General features: G+C 43.4%; 1 protein-coding gene across 2 annotated transcripts in view; it reads left to right on the top strand.

Annotated features, from left to right (window-relative positions):
• Positions 1 to 18,246, top strand: part of Gramd2b (GRAM domain containing 2B) — a 70,205-nt gene that overhangs the window by 48,696 nt on the left and 3,263 nt on the right. For both annotated transcript variants that reach the window (XM_031365714.1, XM_031365715.1), the window contains exons 6-13: positions 589 to 684; positions 3,473 to 3,544; positions 3,637 to 3,717; positions 6,868 to 6,979; positions 7,700 to 7,822; positions 8,728 to 8,815; positions 9,948 to 10,052; positions 16,111 to 16,204. In XM_031365714.1, coding sequence (XP_031221574.1) covers positions 589 to 684; positions 3,473 to 3,544; positions 3,637 to 3,717; positions 6,868 to 6,979; positions 7,700 to 7,822; positions 8,728 to 8,815; positions 9,948 to 10,052; positions 16,111 to 16,204 — 771 coding nt within the window. The remainder of the gene's footprint in view (positions 1 to 588; positions 685 to 3,472; positions 3,545 to 3,636; positions 3,718 to 6,867; positions 6,980 to 7,699; positions 7,823 to 8,727; positions 8,816 to 9,947; positions 10,053 to 16,110; positions 16,205 to 18,246) is intronic.

Raw genomic sequence — 18,246 nt, forward strand, 5'->3', positions numbered from 1 at the left:
GCTCTGCAAAAAAAAAAAAAAAATTAATGTTGAGCATTCTGATATCGTGAGACAAGTGAGGAGTTTGATAAACGTTTTTATTCACAACTGAACATCCTCCAAACCTTACCTTATGTAATCCAAACATCTAAGTATTAATAATGAAGGCTGTTTGTACTTACAAAAATCAGCAGACAGAAGCTCTGTGTGGACGGCCTGTCAGGCTGAGAAGGCCATGTAAGTAGTAACAGGACTGGATTCACGATTCAGACTTTCTCTCCAGCATGTTTCCCCCCATCCACACGTGCTCAACCCAGGAACTGAGTGCGGAGCTGTAAGCGCCAGGTTGCCATGGAGCCCTGAGCCCGGGTGCGTGAACATTAGTGTAAGTGCTGTGTTCTGTTACCACATCTAGAGCTTCCCTGCTGTGTCCTGTAGCTGTGGAAACCCCAGTCTGACCAGTTCAGTGATAGGTTCCCCTCACTCCCAGGTTCCCTGTTCTTCACGCAGCCTGGAGAACTCACCCACTGGTGGTGTCCTTAGCCTGGTGTGGCTTTGATGTGCTGTGTGTGAAGTCTGAGCTGCTGTTGACTTGATGGCTCTTTTCAGATCTCTATCCCAGCTTTCTCGGTAACCTTGATCAAGAAAACCAAAACTGCCCTCCTGGTGCCGAACGCCCTGATCATAGCGACGGTCACAGACAGGGTGAGTACGGCAGCACTGGACCAGCTGTGCTCTGCCTGCTGTTGTTTTCCTGTCCCTTCTTGCTGCTTTTGTTCTTTTGAGGTTTGGTTGTTTTTTTTTTTTTTTTTACAGACTGGGTTTTTTTTTCTGTTTTGGTTTTGGTTTTCGTTTTTTGAGACAGGGTTTCCCTGTGTAGTCCTGGCTGTCCTGGAACTCACTCTGTAGACCAGGCTGGCCTCGAACTCAGAAATCCGCCTGCCTCTGCCTCCCAAATGCTGGGATTAAATTAAAGGTGTGCGCCACCACCGCCCGGCAGTTTGGTTGTTATTGTTGTTGCTATAACCGAGTGCATTTCAATAGCAAATTTACAGGAACTGTACAGAAGGCAAACAACATTAAATGTGCACTGTGTCTAGGACAACTCTGAGAAGTATGCCAAATGCATGAAACCTACTGTGTGCTAAAAATGCTGCTTCTCTCGCTATCCCGTTGAGACCAGTAAAAACTTTATTCATTAAAAAGAGACAGGAGGGACCTAGCAAGATGGCACAGTGGATAAAAGTGCTAACTGTGCAAGCCCAGAACAAGTAGCTTCCAGTCGACAGATCCCACAGTGGGAAAAGAGAACTAACTACAAATGTTGTGCTTTGACCTGTACATGTGTGCACTGTAGCTAGCACTCATACATTTACACATATATCGTACACACGTACACATGCATGCACTAATAATAATAATAGGTAAAACTAAGTTTATATCCAGGTGTGCTGGAGCACGCTTTTAATCCTAGCACTTGGGAGGCACCGGATCTCTGTGAGTTCAAGGCTAGCCTGATCTAAGTATAGAATTCCAGGACTACAGGGGCAGAAGGGTGAGGGAGGGGGGAGAGAGATGCCTTGTCTCAAAAACCTAAAGACAGAGAAGCTGGTGGAAACCTGACAGTTTGAGTTTGATCCCCAGTCACACACACACACACATATACACACACACACACACATGCACACACACACACACACACACACACACACACGGCCTCTATTCTTTGCAAAGGTGCTGGAGTAACTCCTGAACTGGGCCTCTCTGAGCATGCACACCCAGATCTATTTCCATTTCGACATTTGTTTCACCTGCCATTTTCATAAAAGAGTGACAGTTGCGACCTTAAACTTCTAACCAGGCTAGATAACTGAATACAGCTGCTCTGAAAAAGTAACAGCTGCTCTGGCCAAGCGTGCTCACCTGTGATTTCTGTACATGGGAGCTAATCCAGGAGAATCATAGGCTTAAAGCCAGCCCAGACTACATAGTGAGATAGACAGATGATAGATAGATAGATAGATAGATAGATAGATAGATAGATAGATAGATAGATAGAGATAGAGAGATAGAGAGATAATATTCTGATAAACTAGAAAATGAATTAACATGCCTTTTTTTTTAAATTTAAATACAAACAGCTATCAAGCACTTACTCTTTGCTGGGTATATATCAAGTATATATCAAGTGCTTTCTTTATGTTTTCTGAGTTATTCGTATGCACCCCATAAGGAAAGCATGCTTGAACAGTTTCCCGTTAGTATTCCTTAGTAAGTATCAGGGCTGGACTTTGCACCCAGGCCTGCCCAGTGCCGGAGCCCGAGGTGCCCATCACTCTGCGAGGCAATGGTGCTGACTTGGAGATTGTGTCATTCTCGAGAATGAGAGGGATCGTTCAAACTCATGAAAAGGAGGTCTGAGAGGAGTCCATGACACACACAGGGAGAAAGCCAAAGTTTTTTAAATCTTGTAGATGCACCATTTGCACACAAGTTAAACCTTTCCATATGTCCTTTGTTTCCAAAGTATTTGTCAAGCTTTGATTTTTGGTTTGGTTTGGTTTTTTTAACCGTAACTCACAAGCATCTCATGGGTGGGGAGAAATCTTTGTAATTAGTACAAGGAAGAACCTGGACGTGACATGAAAAAGAGCAACCCTATTAGAACTGCTGGGAAGTCTTTTGCAGAAGTCCAGGTCAGAGCAGAGAAAGCAGGCGTCCTCCGGGAATCACAAAATACTGGAGAGAGGAGGAAACGTTGGAGGTCCCAGCTGGTACCCAGCCTTGTCTCAGTGCCCTGTTCTATCCCATCAGTGCTCTTAAGGGGCATCTATGGCATCCTTTGGGAGCCTTCATTTTACCCCATTGTGCTTGAGTTGAACTTGGGGGGTTTTTTACTATAGTAAGTGGGATTTGGGGAGTCAGAGATGTGGGTCAGTTGGTGGTGCTTGCCTAGGAACATAAACCCCTGGATTCAATCCCCAATATCACATAAACTGGGCATGGTGGTACACACCCATCATCTCTGCACTTTAGAGTGGAGGCAGAACTGTCAAGAGTTCAAGGTCATTCCTGGCTGCATATCGAATTTGATGCCAGCCTCATAAGAAGAAAAAAGACATATAGGGAAATATACTTATTTTATTCAAGGAATGAAATAAAATTTGAATGTTCAGATGGAAAAAAAACTGAGGTTATAGTTAAAGTAATGAATGGTCTTTGTTATTCGAAAATATAAAAGCTGGGGCAGGGGGCGGAGGGGGGGAAGATGCTCTGCTGGCAAAGGCATTTATGTGCATCAAAGCCTGATGACCTGAGGTCAGTCCCCAAGAACCACATCTTGGAAAGGGTTGTCCTCTGACTTCCACAGGGACACCACATCATGTGCATGCATGTGGTACACATTAAATGTAATTGAAAAATTATAAGGAAACAAACACTACAGACAGGTATTTCTTAAACTCTCAACTCTTGATTCCATCTTATTTTCCAGTACATATTCGTTTCCTTGCTGTCCAGAGACTCAACGTACAAACTGATAAAATCTGTGTGCGGACACTTAGAGGTGGGTATGACGTCAGAATCCTGTGCTGCCTTTCTTCCGTATTTCTTAAGGTCTGTAGTTGATCTGGGTTTTCATTTTATGCCTGATTTCAGAACACAAGTGTCGGTAACAGTCCCAACCCATCTTCTGCTGAAAATAGTTTCCGGGCAGATCGCCCTTCATCTCTGCCTCTGGTAAGTCACCTTGTTGTGCCTCATTCTGGAGCCCCAAAAGACCACCAAGGAGCCGACTCTGATGCAATTGCAGAAGGGTCTTTATTCAATCTGGAGCTTGGGCCACACCACCATCTCTGAAGCAGCAGAGAAGCCCCTGTCTCTCAGCGGGGCAAGGAAATGACAAGCAAGCAAGGGGGTTCTAGTCTGGCACACATCTGATTGGGGGATTATTATGGCCTTTCAAATAATAAGCTGGTGCTGAGAGCCAAACCATAAACTTAACTTCTACTCTCCCCATGATTGGTAGCTGTAAGGAAGTGAAGTGCCAGGGGCAGGCTTGTAACCTGGAGGCACAGGTTTGTTGGTGAGTAACCTGGAAACTGGTGCTAGAGAGTTCAACCTTAGGTCAGGGTCTCTGAGATCTGGTCTAGATCAAGATGCACACGCAAAGGATGGAGCCATGGCTACATGTGCTCACACCACAGCCAGGACTTGGCAAGAACTCATGACCACAGTGGTTGACAGCTGCAGAGCACAACGTCTGTCCAGAAGCAGAGGAACCAAAGGAAGCCGCTAACTATTTTCTAATAACCTAAGGGTTGTTCAACGCAAAGAAGAAATGTGATAGTGAGATTGGAGGTGCATAAGCTCTCACTTTGTTTGCCTGCTGTCAGTTTTGTGTGTGTAGTGCTGGAGGTCAAATGCAGAGCCTCATGCACACTAGCTAAACAGTCTCTACTAAGCTATGTAGCAGGCATCAGCGCTTCTCTAACGAGATTCACAAATCTTTTTGAGGCAGGCCATGACTCAGCTCACAAAGGTCTATTCAGGGTCCTATACTGGTAACACTATCAAAAACCAGGAAAAGTTAAAACTAATTCTCACCTTCAGAGTCTTTAGGTTAGAAAAGATAAGGCAAACTCAGAAAAAACGAGGCAGAGCTATCATGACCAGATGGCGAATAGAGAAATTATCTTTCCCTTGGACTTTGTAGACCACAGTGAAAACCTCAAGCGGTTTATTTCATTTGTGCGCAGTGTGTACCTATAATAGAATTTTGTTTTTCAAGGAGATCTAATAATATCTATTAAAGATTGACACCCTCCCACACACACTGATTGTTGGTCAATGTTTGCCTTGAGTCCATCACAAGCCCATAGTTTCAACATCTATGGATCTCCTTTTGCATTTTGGAAAAACTAATGTAATTAAAATATCTTCATGTAAAAACTCAAAACAAGAAGGCTCATCTGGGTTTGGTGGGACACACCTATAATTCCAGTACTTGGCGAGCTAAGACAGGAGGATTTCTCTGAATTTTAGGCCAGACTGGGCTACACATTAAATTCAAGTCCAGACTAGAATACATAGCAAAACCTTGCCTCAAAAAACAAAAAGAATGTTTCTAGAAGAATTTTTCACAATAGCTCCAAAGTAGGAGAAAACCCTGATGTCCTTCAACTGATGCATGGGATGTTTTCAATGGAATATTAAAAGTAATGTCACAAAGAGAGAATGGAGGGCTGACACATGCGACCGCACAGATGGACCTTAAATCATTGTGACAGACATAAAGTCAAACGCAAAGGGCTACATGTTACACGATTGCATTTACAGGAGCTTCTCAAGTTAGGATACATTCTTTCATCGCAATAAACCCATCATAATGATCTGCAGCACCGGGAGGGAGGCAAAAGGTAGATCAGTGCAGGATGCACAAGCAACGACTTAGAGCTCAGCAAATGTGGCTTCTGCTGGGAGGCCACCCAGGAAAGTTCCTTCCACTCCGATCCACTTCTTCCATCTGCTGGAATGCTAGCCTCGCCATGCGGCTGCGTTCACACACTGCCCCATACATGATGAGCATTTAAGAGAGCGTTATTTTTTTAATAATTTTTTTTATTATTCTTATTTTTATGTGTATTGGTACTCTGCCTGCATGTATGTCTGTGGGAGGGTGTCAGATCCCCCTGGAACTGGAATTATAAGACCATTGCGAGCTACCATGTGGGTGATGGGAATTGAACCCAGGTCCTTCAGTTAAGAACAGCCAGTGCTCTTAACCTCTGAGCTACCTCTCCAGCCCCCAGTAAAACATTATTCAGTGGAAGACACTGAAGTTTTTCACTTTTCATACTGGCATTTCGCTCAGCTGGTAGAGAGCTAGCCCAGTGTGCACAAAGCGCTGGGTTCCATTCTCAGGACCCAAACAAACCTGGCATGGTGGCACACACCTCCAAGGTCTAGGCAGGACAGTCCAAGATTAAAAGTCACCTTCTGTTACACTGAGGCTTTGGGACCAGCCTGCGATAGATGGAGATCGTGTCTCAGAAAAGCAAAATAAATATAAATAAGTCAATCACATTTTCAACTCTCTTTCCCCTATCCATCAGGGTAAGGAATCGAATGAATGTTGAGATGGCCCAAAGATAGCAAACTCAAGCACACAGCTTGCTCCTCTGTTGACCAGAAGGGTCCTTCCTCAGTTGTCAGCTAAGATACTTAGAGCAAGTCTAACTCGGCCTGCCAGGGCCAGCTGGGAACACTAGGCACCTCCTTAGGTCTTAAGCACTTGAGGGAAGCCAGTGAAATACAAATTAAAACACCTCTCTCTGCCTGTGTCCTTTACTCCTGTCTGCCTCCTGTCCTCTGCACCATGCCTGGACAGATCTCATTTAAAATGCTAAATTTTCTTTACAGCTTTACAGCTTAATTTTCTTCACAGCTTTCTTTTTCTCAGTCTTAATTTTCCAGCAGTGTTGGTTTTTTTTTTCTTTCCTATGTCCAATGTCATTTTTCTTAAATTGTAATTTGCTATACTTCTTTTCTACATATCTGAACTTGGACTTGAGCAGTGTGTCCAGTCTTCTCTCATGCTGCCCGTTGGTTGACACATCTCCGCCTCACACTAAAGCATTCTCTCTGTCCCCAGCCATCCAGTGCTTTCTCTGGATGTTTGTTTCAAACAAGCCGTGTGCTGTTGCTTAGCGGAATTCAAACCATGTAGAAGGCCCTTGGTTTCTGTCACCAGAGACTCCTGGGCTAGGAAAATCCTGTGAGGTGGAGTAACCCATGCTTCATTTCCATATTTTATGGGTCAGCCCTAATCGAGAGGGCTGGCATGTATAAAGGCCTGCCTGTTTTCTTCCTCTCCTTGTCTCCCCTCAGGATTTCAATGATGAATTCTCAGACCTGGATGGAGTGGTTCGACAGCGAAGGCAAGACTTGGAAGGGTACAGCAGTTCAGGATCTCAGACTCCGGAATCTGAGAACTCCCGAGGTCCGGGGAAGTCGTGTCTTGATAAACATTTTATGCCCCACAAAACACCCTCCTCTCTCCCTCACTTAACAAAACGAAAGCAAGGCCTACCCTATCCTTCTTTTTCCAGTTAACAGTTGCAAAGGAAACCTAGGGAACGGGTTCCTAAGAAAGGGAATTGCCTCCATGGCAAAATCCAAAACCCTTCGTCCATATTTAACAGACATCTCTTAGGTCAGGGGTTCTCAATCTGTGGGCCATGACCCCTTTAGAGGTCAAACAACCCTTCCACCGGAGTCACTATCAGAAAACACAGATACTTACATGATGCTCCGTAACAGTGGCAAAATTACAGTTCTAATTGTGTATGATACAATTGTATGTATGTATATAAAATGTAACAAGGAAAATGATTTTATGGTTGGGGAGGTCACAACAACATGAGGAACTGTATTAAAGGGTCATAGCATTAGGAAGGTTGAGAACCACTGGCTTATCTAACATGCTCAGGTGGCCAAGAGAGATCATCACGAGGTTTCTCACCTATGCCAGTAATAATAATAGGAGGAGGAGTGGACACATTGTATGTCTGTGGATGCCAACCCAGCATCCTTGCATCATTTTCTTGTGAACTTTGGGTTTCAGTGTCCAAGCACCACATGCCACTCATGAGAGATAGCCGATCTTATGAGTTTTAAATACATCGGGGACCAAAATGACCTTGCCTCCTTTTCTTGACAGACTTCCATGTGACGGAATCTCAGACAGTTCTGAATGTCACAAAGGGAGAAACAAAACCACCTCGGACAGATGCCCACGGGAGCAGAGCACCTGATGGAAAAGCCAAGATCCTACCTGCCCATGGTGAGGAATGGGGTTAATGATAGGTTGGTAACATGTAAGGATCCCCAGTGCTTCACGCTACAGTTGCCTCTCATGGTCCCTCCCTTCCTTCCTGTCGTTGGTCTGTCTTAGTTAGGGTTTCACTGCTATAGAGACATCATGACCAATGCAACTCTTATAAAGGACAACATTAATTAAGAATGGCTTACCGTTTCAGAGGTTTAATCCATTAACATCATGCTGGGAAGCATGGCAGCATCCAGGCAGACATGGTGCTAGAGGAGCCAAGAGTTATACATCTTGATCTATGGCAGAAGGAGAATGTGTTCCACACCGGGCAGAGCTTGGGCATAGGAGACCTCAAAGCCAGCCCCAAAACTGAAACACTTCCTCCAGCAAGGCCACACCTCCTAGTAGCGCCATGGCCCATGGGCCAGGCATTCAAAAACATGAGTTTATGGAGCCATACCTATTTAAACCATCACATTGACTTTGCATGTTAAATCCCTCTTTATTCAATAAGTAGTACCTGGTTCTGGGCTTTGCTGGGGGTCACAGATGGAAGTTGCTGCATTCTTCTCAGTGCTTTGAGATTATGAACCAAAAGCTGGTGATAAAAACGAAGTTACTGACTTGCTTCTTGCTTATTAACAGCAACAACAGCAGCAGCAGCAAGGATGGTATTACATTGTTCCACTGACCCCAATACTTGGCAGAAATAAGCCTCTCAAATGTATATTATTAGATAAAATAACCTGGAAAAATGAACCTACTGGTTAAAATGTCAACAAGGAGGCTTCTGCTAATATTTTCCCTTCTAGTTGGGAATAAACCTACCTTGAGTACTCTTTTCTGCTGAAATATTGCTAAAAGAAAGAAGTATGCAGGAATGCTAAATTATTGCTCTCTTGGTTTCCACTCAACAGGTCAATCAGAAACTATTGGGATTTTACATAAAATGGAGACTCGGAAGTGTCCTACTCTCCGTCACATCCTTATATTCTATGCAATTGTGTAAGTAGACATGTTTAACTGTAAGTAGTTTATGTAAATGATCCTATTTTGCAGATGAATAATCTCTTTTTGTTGCCAAGAGTCACTGTAAATCCCACTTGTGCTGACACAAACCACACATTTTCCTTGGCAATTTCCATTTCCTTTTTGGACACTTCTCCACCCCCACTTTACCCCGTCCTTGCCACCCCCTTCCCCCTTAAGCTCAGGTTGCTTTTTATAACAGTTGTGCTAAATCAACCAAAGAACTAAGTTCTGAGCAACAGTCAGTAACTCCTGACGCATCTTTGTTCTGCTTATTTATTTATTTTTGTCTGTTCAACTTCTTCTGAACAGAAGCCAAGAAGACATCATTCATCTCTACAAGATATCATCCATCTTTAGTGACAATTTAGACACAGATTTTTTTTTAACTTATCATCAGCATCCAGTCTATAACCAATTGCTGTTCTGAGAATAGCCAGCTCAGCTCTAGGGGTATCTCTTATACCCAAGGGAAGTAGATATGCCCATCTGGTCCCCATTAAAGCGGGGAATGTGTGAGTCTCCAGGGAACAAGGTTTACTGTTCTTGCCTAGGCTTCTGGAAGAGGAAGAGACTACCAAAAAGGATGAGAGCTTTGGCTTAGACATCCAGCTTGAGTCTGGCCTTGAACAATCCTATAAGAATAGCCATGTTTCTGCACTTTGAGAAACTTGTGTGACAGGATTTTAAGTCTCCTCGCTGTAAAGTTTTATAACAAGCATCCACCTGTTCTCTTTCTTTTTTAAAGTGATTTTTAAAAATGTTTCCATTTTTAATTTTATTTGGATATTTTGCCTTACCTGTGTGTATATACCGCATGCACACCTGGGGTCCATGGAAGCCAGAAGAAGGCATTCGGTCCTCTGGATCTGGAGTTACAGGTGGCTGTGAGCCACCCTATGGGAGCCAGGACTCAAACTCAGGTTCTCTGAAAGTGCAGCAATGCTGTTAATTGCCCCTCAACTTACACCATATTAAAGTCTCTAAATCCTTTATTTAGTTCTTTCTGAAAATGTCCATGAATGGAAAAATGGCTCCAAGTTCATTGTTTTTAAATGTCAGTTCCTGGCCATTGACATAACGGACATTTCTTGTTGCCCCTCTCTAGTGTCTGTGCGCTGATCATTTCCACCTTCTACATGAGATACAGGATTAACACTCTGGAGGAGCGCCTGGGGTCCCTGACGTCCATCATGGATCCCCACAGTACTGAGTAAGATGGCCTTCCAGTACTTCTGTTCAGATTATTTTGACAGTTGACCTAAATCTGGAGTCCTCCTTAGCAAACACTGAGAATTCTGTGTTCTGTGTGAGGCAATCAGTTAACTGGGTGTTTGGGTAAAGCAGAAGACGGGTTCTAGAAATGAGTAGCTTACCCTTGCGTGACTCCTGTGCTGCTGTCATTCCACTAATTATCCTAAGATGGTGGTTGCGACCTTGACCTTAAACTGTTCACCCTCATCTTTAGAAAATGGCAACGAGTCAAAACATTTGTTTAAGGACAAAACCTCAGCAAATGTCATCATGTGTAATTGTTTATATTATTTAATTTACAGGACCCTTGTCCATATTCCTGATTACTAACTGGTTGAATGTGTGTCTATAAAGATTTCCTTCCATCACTTTTTTTTTTTTTGAGATGGGGTCTCTCTAAATAGAGCCCTTGCTATCCTAGCATTCACTATGTAGACCAGGCTAACCTTGATCTCACAGAGATTTGCTTGCCTCCAGAGTGCTGGAACCACACTTAGCCTCACCCTTCATTTTCTGTAAATGTAGCTTTCATTCTCCAGATATAATTGTCATCAAGGAAGCCTAAAGCTGAATATGCTCACCCTTTCTAGATCTTTCTGAACTCTGGCTGGCTGGTTCAACTCAGCGGTTCTGGCTCAAACTCCTCTCCAAGCTGACTGATTCAAACTGGCTTCTTTTGGCTCCTGACTGAATTGCTCTGTTTGGCCTCAAACTGCCAGTCTGTTCTAATCTTCTGACTCCTCATTCTCTGGTTTGTTCTGTCTTCACCTGAAATCTGTCTCTATAAAACTTCCAGTAAAATTGCCTCCCCCCACCCCTCTCTCTCTCATGTCCTCCCTTCCTATCCCCCTCCTTCCCTCCCCACCCCCATATCTCTGTCTGTAGTCCTAAGTCATCATCTCTTTCCTGTCCCTTCTCATGAGAGTTGGGCATAGCCTATCAATGACTCATTCTGTTTGTCTGTTTGTTTGTTTGATTTGTCACTTTGTCCCTCAACGAGATGTCACTTTCAAACATGGTTGCTTCTTTTACAAACTAACTTAATTGTTTGAGGTTAAAGGTGTATACTAAGGGCATGTGTGTATTCCAGCCAGAGGGATTAAAGGTGTGTCATTCTATCCTGATCACCACAGACCTAGAAGGTTTTTGGATGTAATCCCTTGCCAGAGCAGCCATGTTATTGCATTAAAATCCCTCTACAATTTTCACCATGCCTGTCCTAATCAAATCTATTCAACTAATTTATTCTTTTCTTTAAGTCTGTTTTCATGAGGATTTTTATACATTGACTCAAATCATACTTTTAACAAAAGAGATTCCTTTTAAAGAATATCTACCATTTGCTAGAGACCCTATTAAGATGGGTACAAGGGTTGGAGAGCTCAGTGGTTAAGAATACTGGCTGCTCTTCTAGAGGACCTGGATTCTCTTTCCAGCCCCATATTCCTGCTCACAACCATCTGTACTCTAGTTCTAGAGGATTCAACACCCTCTTTTGGCCTCCTTGGGCTGTATACATATTGTATATGCATTCATTCCTATGCATAAAAGTATATACACAGTGTATATATTAAAATATATAGCATATATATTAAAATATTACATACATATATATGTATGTATGCTACACATAAGCCATAGAACAAGGCCTATAGGTACTTGAGAGGCAGAGACAGGTGGATCTCTGTGAAGTCAAGGCCAGTCTGGTCTGTATAGTTAGTTCCAGGACAGCCAGAACTATAGAGAGAGACCCTGCCTCAAAAAAATAAATATAAATAAATAAGATAGAATGGATACATACATTATATAAATCAGAATTTCCTTCATTATGCTTTTACAACAGCTTTATAAGAGAACTATTACTCCATTTTTCAATAAAAATGTAGATTCATTTTATGTATACGAGTGTTTTGCCTGAATGCATGTATGTGAACCAGAAGTCAGAAGGGGGGGGTCAGATTTCCTGGAACTAGAGTTACAAATAGCTATTAGCTGCCATGTGGGTACTGGGAAATGCACCCAGACCCTAGTACCCTTTGCTGCTGAGCCATCTCTCCAGCTCCTATCACTAAGAAAAGTTGAGACTTGATGTCTTATCATTTATAATAATACTGGGTTTCAAACATTGATCTGTAAACTGCAGAGTCCCTGGGCTCCTGATTCTCCAGGGATTCTCATACCTCAGTGGACATCAGAGTCCACTAAATTGCTGCTTAAAGCCGATCATAGGGCCCATCCCAGAGTTCCTGAAGGAATAAGGCTGCAGTGGGGCTTCCCAGGTGACACTGATGGTGCTCGTCTGAAATCTATACTTCCTACTGTGTCATATGTCATTCTAGGCCCTTCTTCACTGTCTGTGTAAATTACCTCCAGGCCTTGTTCTATGGCTTATGTGTATGCTTACATGCAGGTCATTTGGGAGCCATAAATGCATATTTGAACCAATAAGTGATACAGAATCCTAACAAATAGTTTAGAACAGGTCCATATATCCTACCCTTGTGTTGGGGTCCAGCCTCGACACAAGATTGGAGTTCTCAACTGGAAGCAGGGATATCTGGAAGGCGCATAATAAATAGACATATTCTAGTTTTGGAGTACAAACTGACAGGCAGTTTTTCAAGTTGTAAGTTACTCTCTCTCTTCTCTCTCTCTTTCTCTCTCGCTCATTCGTTTGCTGCTTGAGGCTGCACACTCTACATTCTCCTGGGCACTCTGCTTTTCTCCTGTGAACTTTTCTTTTCTCGAACTCCCATACTCCTACACACCTCTGTGTGTTCCCCTTTCATTCTCACACACACTCCTTCACACACACCACATGCACACTCCTCTCTCACACACATCTTCTCCATACCCATCTCACATTCTCTCTTCACTTACTCTTCACGTTCTCTCTTCACTCACTGTTCATCTCATGCTCTCTCATTTTCTCTACTCGCTCCCTCACTCCCTTTCTAGCCTTTCTCTTGCCCCAGTCTTTTATTGATACTCCAAAGGCAGGTAGAAAAAAAAAAAAAAACATGGAATAATCCTTGCCAAATCAAATTCAAAAGAATAACCACATCCCACAAAGAATCAAGAATTACAATTGTTCCCCAAAGTTTTAAACTTCCTCTATTCCCAGGCCTGTAGCCAAAATAATAATAATTGTAAACTTACCATTATTTAAACTTTAACATTTGACTTATTATACTTCACAGCTCAGAGCTCCGAGGCCAGCTACTTGCATTTTCCTGTGAAGCTCTAATGATAAATGACATGGGCAAAGCTGCCAGGCAGTGGCCAGAAAGAGTCAAGTTAACCCTTCACTCAACAGTTCCACCAGCTTTCTGCTTCTGCACACTGCACACAGTAACTCTCCTAAAAGCCCCAGTGTTTTGACTTAGTTTTACTAGTATAAGATTTTATGTATCCTATACTTGCTTATGCAAGAACCACTCTTTTTTTTTTTTAAAGAATTATTTTATTTCATTTTTATGTGTATGAGTACACTGTAGCTGTGCAGATGACTGTGTTCGATCATGTGTGTGGCTGCTGTTGATCTCAGGACCTCTGCTCAGGCTGGCTCCGGCCCCGCTTGCTCTGGCGTAATTTTCTGCAGCTGTCGTCAGACGCACCAGAAGAGGGCGTCCGATCTCATTGTGGGTGGTTGTGAGCCACCATGTGGTTGCTGGGATCCGAACTCAGGACCTTCGGAAGAGCAGTCAGTGCTCTTACCCACTGAGCCATCTCGCCAGCCCAGAACCACTCTTTAATATTGTGCAAAACTTATTTCATAACTTTAATAGTTTTTTTTTCTTTTCTTGGGGTACCAATGTTGGTTCTATTTCATTTTTTAATATTTTCTTCAAACTCTCTTTGCAAGTCAAATATTAATCTGGAACCACCATTGTGCCACTGTTACATTGTTTCCAAGGTGAGAATACACAGCATGCACCTGGGCCATTAGGACTGTGCTGTGCTATGTCCCCGTGCCTCAATTTTTAATTGTTTAAGAATCATTACATCAAGGAGCATCTAGTTTTACAGAATTCACCAGAGCAGAAGGAGAAAGAAACAGGAAAGTCGGAAATAATAGAATAATTATGCACATCAAAGCCAAGTGAAAACCAATCGTGCACAAATAAAATCTGTACAGCCATTGTCCAGGGCTAAGGTTAGGAGAAATGGGGACAACTATTTTTTTACAAAGAGCTGCAGCGGGCTACTGAGATGTCTCCCTCCACCCCAGCCTGCTGCGGGCAGTTCCCTGTCATGGTATGCTGTCCCCAGCACCCTTGCTCTTCCATCATGTTCAAAGTGTCAGTGCAACTCTCTTTTGGTATTAAAGGTGACTCCAAATGATTGTAGACTGTTAATCCCTATGCTCTTAGGACTTGGTTTTATTAGGAAAATATACCTCATGTTTTAGCACCATATAATTAACTTAGTAGTACAGAGGGGGGAATTCTGACAAATGAAATGTTCATTCCCCTCTTGAGATCATCCCAAGAGGAAATACCATCTAAAGAAATTATATAGAAAAATGAAATGCATGCATGCGCCTGCATGCGTGCACATGCATGCGCGCACATGCAGGTGTGCGCACACACATACACACCACATACAACATAAGGTCAAAGGATGCCTGTTAAAGGTAGAACTATTGATACGGCACCATCCCAGACCCAGACATTCCCTGGGCCCTTTGTTCAGAGTGAGCCAGATAGCTAAATCCACATGCATAACTTGACTCTGCACTCTCTGAGGAGTCCAGACATTTGGCTAGTGTGGTCAGCAGGTTGTAGGCTCCTCGGGAGCCTACTTTTCTACTCCACTTCCATGCCTGGTGGTGAGAATATCTCTGTCCCTCAGAGTGTCCCGTTGCTAAGTCCGTTCTCTGATCCTCAAATCCCCTCAACTAGATACTCAAGGATTTTCATCCTATTTCCAGGAATTGATGATTTGTAAACATACTATGTGTTCATCATAGATAGCTCTCTTAAGATATAAGTGGTCATCAGTGATTTTTTTTTTCTGAGTGCCTCTGTTTCCCAAAATGAACCAGATAGAAACTAAATCAGACCAGTTAACTGAGTCCCAAAAACTGAAACACTGAAGTTAAATCCTAACCAAGAGAGGCCGAAGAGCCGGCTCGGCTGTTACAAGTGCAGCCGCTGCTCTTGCAGCAGACCTAGGTTTAGTTTCCATCACCCACACTGCAGCTCACAACCATCCATGGGTGCCCAGTACCTTCTTCTGGCCTCCAGCGGCACTTTATGCATGTGATACACAGACATACATGCATCCGAAACATACATGTAAAATAAAAGCAAATCCTTAAATATAAATAAATAGTATTTTAAAGAATCACAACCAAGAAAACTACAGATGATGCAGACTGTGGAAATCTAAGAAGAAATATTAGACCATCCTCCTGGAACATGTCCTTACTCCAGAGTTCCTATGGGACTGGCTGGTACAGTATTTTCAGTATAGGATTCCAGTCATAAATAGTCAATTGATACGATGAGTTATGTTTGTATATTTATACAAGTCTTAAGGAAAGAACTGGGGGGAAGGAGGGCCCTTGTGATGTGTGGAAATTTAACTAAGTAGGTAAAGATACGTGCTGGCTTTTGGAACACTCTACTGTAAATGGCTCTTTCTCCCATGGCTGAGACCAGCAGTCCTTCATGCACACTTAGTTGCCATAGGGAATGGATACAGTGTTAAGTGGGGAATGGATACAGTGTTAAGATCGAAACAAAGACTCAAAGAAACTGTATGCTTGAGAACAGTTGTCTGAGTTTTATGTTTAAGCCAAGGCACCTCAAGGTACTTGAAGAAGGGTAGCTTAAGAGAGATCCAGCTAAACTCAGAACTGGCCCCAAAACATCTGGCCTAGAGCTGAGGCGTACCGCTGCGCCTCTGTGGCAGTCACAGGCAAAATGATGCCAGTCCTCTCTCCTAGCCCAGTTTTCTCTTCAAACTTAGACCATTCATCCTATGAATGGTGTTTCTCTTGTTTCTTACAGGCAGACAGCCCCCTCTGGCCTAGGATCACAAGTACAGTTAAATGTGGAGGTCCTCTGCCAAGAACTTACATCTAACATAGTGAAATTAGAAAAGGTAAGTTGATTTTTCCTGTGTACAGGAGCCTACTGGCCTTTTTGGTTTTTATTTCTATAAAGAAACAGAATTTAATCTCATTTTCTGCAAATTAATAATTAGTTTGGTCCATTGTTTGTGTCCCTGGCTGCACATGGGACCACTGGTAAGTGGCCAGTGACACTGGGGTTCATGGAGAGATGCATTTGGAAGTCAACAAGAGGCTACTGACCAGCCGCAGAGTAGCTACCCAGCTCACATAAAACATGTTTAATCCCTGTTACTACTTTGACTCAAAGGAGAAAGTAAAGTTTTAAATTACCCTGCTCAAGGTGGCAGAGCTACAAGGTTTAACTGAGGACCTAGAATTTGAACCACCAGCCAAGTGTAGTTAGAAGTCTGCTTGTTTTTAAGGCTAGAGAGATAGATGGCTCAGTGGTTAAGAGCACTGACTACTCTTCCAGGAAACATGGGTTCAATTCCCAGCACCCACATGACAGCTCATGACTGTCTGTAATTCCAGTTCCAGGGGATCCAACACCCTCACACAGCCATATATGCATATAAAATGTATCTATGTACCAAGGTGTATAAAAATTTTTTTAAAAAGAATAAAATCATTAAAAAGAAAAATGCTGGATGTGGTGACACATGCCTTTATAATCCCAGCTCTTGGGAGGCAATGGCAGGAAGATCTCTGAGTTCGAGGCCAGCCTGGACTACAAAGCGAGTCACAAGACAACCAGGGCTACACAGGGAAACCCTGTCTTGGCGGGCAGAGGGGGAGTCCTCTGCTTGGGACTGGCTCAGTGGTAAAATGCTTCTATCACTTGAGTGGGTGTGGGTTCAACCTTACTTATTTACTTTTCAGGTTAAGAGTATACTCATACTTCTCCCTCCAAAGGATCTTACGTGGCTAACTCTGTGCTTAGCTTAGGGCATTCGTAGATTTAGAATGATAAGTGGACGAAGGAGGAGGGGGTAACCATTCACAAATATCCCAGCATTCCCCCCGAGTACCCGGCTTATTTCTCCTTTCAGATATTTCAGTGCGTTCCCATCCAGCAGCTCCTTTGGTTTTGCGCCAATCCTTTCTACCTGCCGCTCTCCAGAGCTGCGCACCCTTGTTTTCCGAGTTTTACTCATTCTGACTTGTAAATTCGTTCCCTGCATCAGAAGGAGGCAGACCCGCTTTCTCCGCTTCCTCATCTCCCACCAGGCCCCGCCCGGACAGCACATCCTGTAATCAGGGAGCAGAAAACAGAAGGATGTTGGCCTGTACCATCAGCAGTTGGTCTGCCTGTCCCTGTGGGGCTCAAACCCAGCCCAGCTGGGCAGCAAGGGAGGCTGCTAGAAATGAAAGGAGTCTGTGAAAAGTAGATCTGTGCCAAAATGTTCCCCGAGGCTGTTGCGCAGTGGCCTGGCACAGCCTGGGAATGACAAAGCCATGCTCTACTGTGGGAAATCCTGAGACCTGACTCAGCAATTCCTTTCTGCCATCAGAGACCGGTCATGTCTAAGCTTCGCGGTCATCCCCCAGCCCCGACGACCCACTTTCTGATCGTAGTCAGCATTGCAACCCTTTAGTCACCCTCACAGCAAACCCAAGGGTAACCCCCACCCGATCCCCCCTCCTGCCCTCAGATGTCCCCTCATTCTCTTTCAGACACACCTTGCTGGTCCCAACTACCCATCTGACACTGGGAAATAGAATCCCATCATGGATTTTCTTTATTTTCTATTTATTATTACGGGATATGAGGGGTATGAGGAGAGTATACACGCGTGCCCCTGAACACCTATTGGGAGTCAGTTCTTTCTGCAAGCATCTTCAGCCACCCCATCATCTCCATGGCTCTATTTATGTCCTCTAAAGATCCTGAAAAATCAACATTTCGTATATGTACTGACCATTGGGTTTGGGCTACCAGTTGCTTACTTATCTCTTGTTTGGGTTTTGCATTTTGGCTTGTTTGTCTTTGTAGGTATGTTTACATATTTTGGATATTGGTCTTTTACTTCAGTTCCTTTTCCCCCTTTCTGCTCCTGGTTTGTTTGTTTTT

Source organism: Mastomys coucha, unplaced genomic scaffold (genome assembly GCF_008632895.1).
Source record: "Mastomys coucha isolate ucsf_1 unplaced genomic scaffold, UCSF_Mcou_1 pScaffold13, whole genome shotgun sequence".
NCBI lineage: Eukaryota > Metazoa > Chordata > Mammalia > Rodentia > Muridae > Mastomys > Mastomys coucha.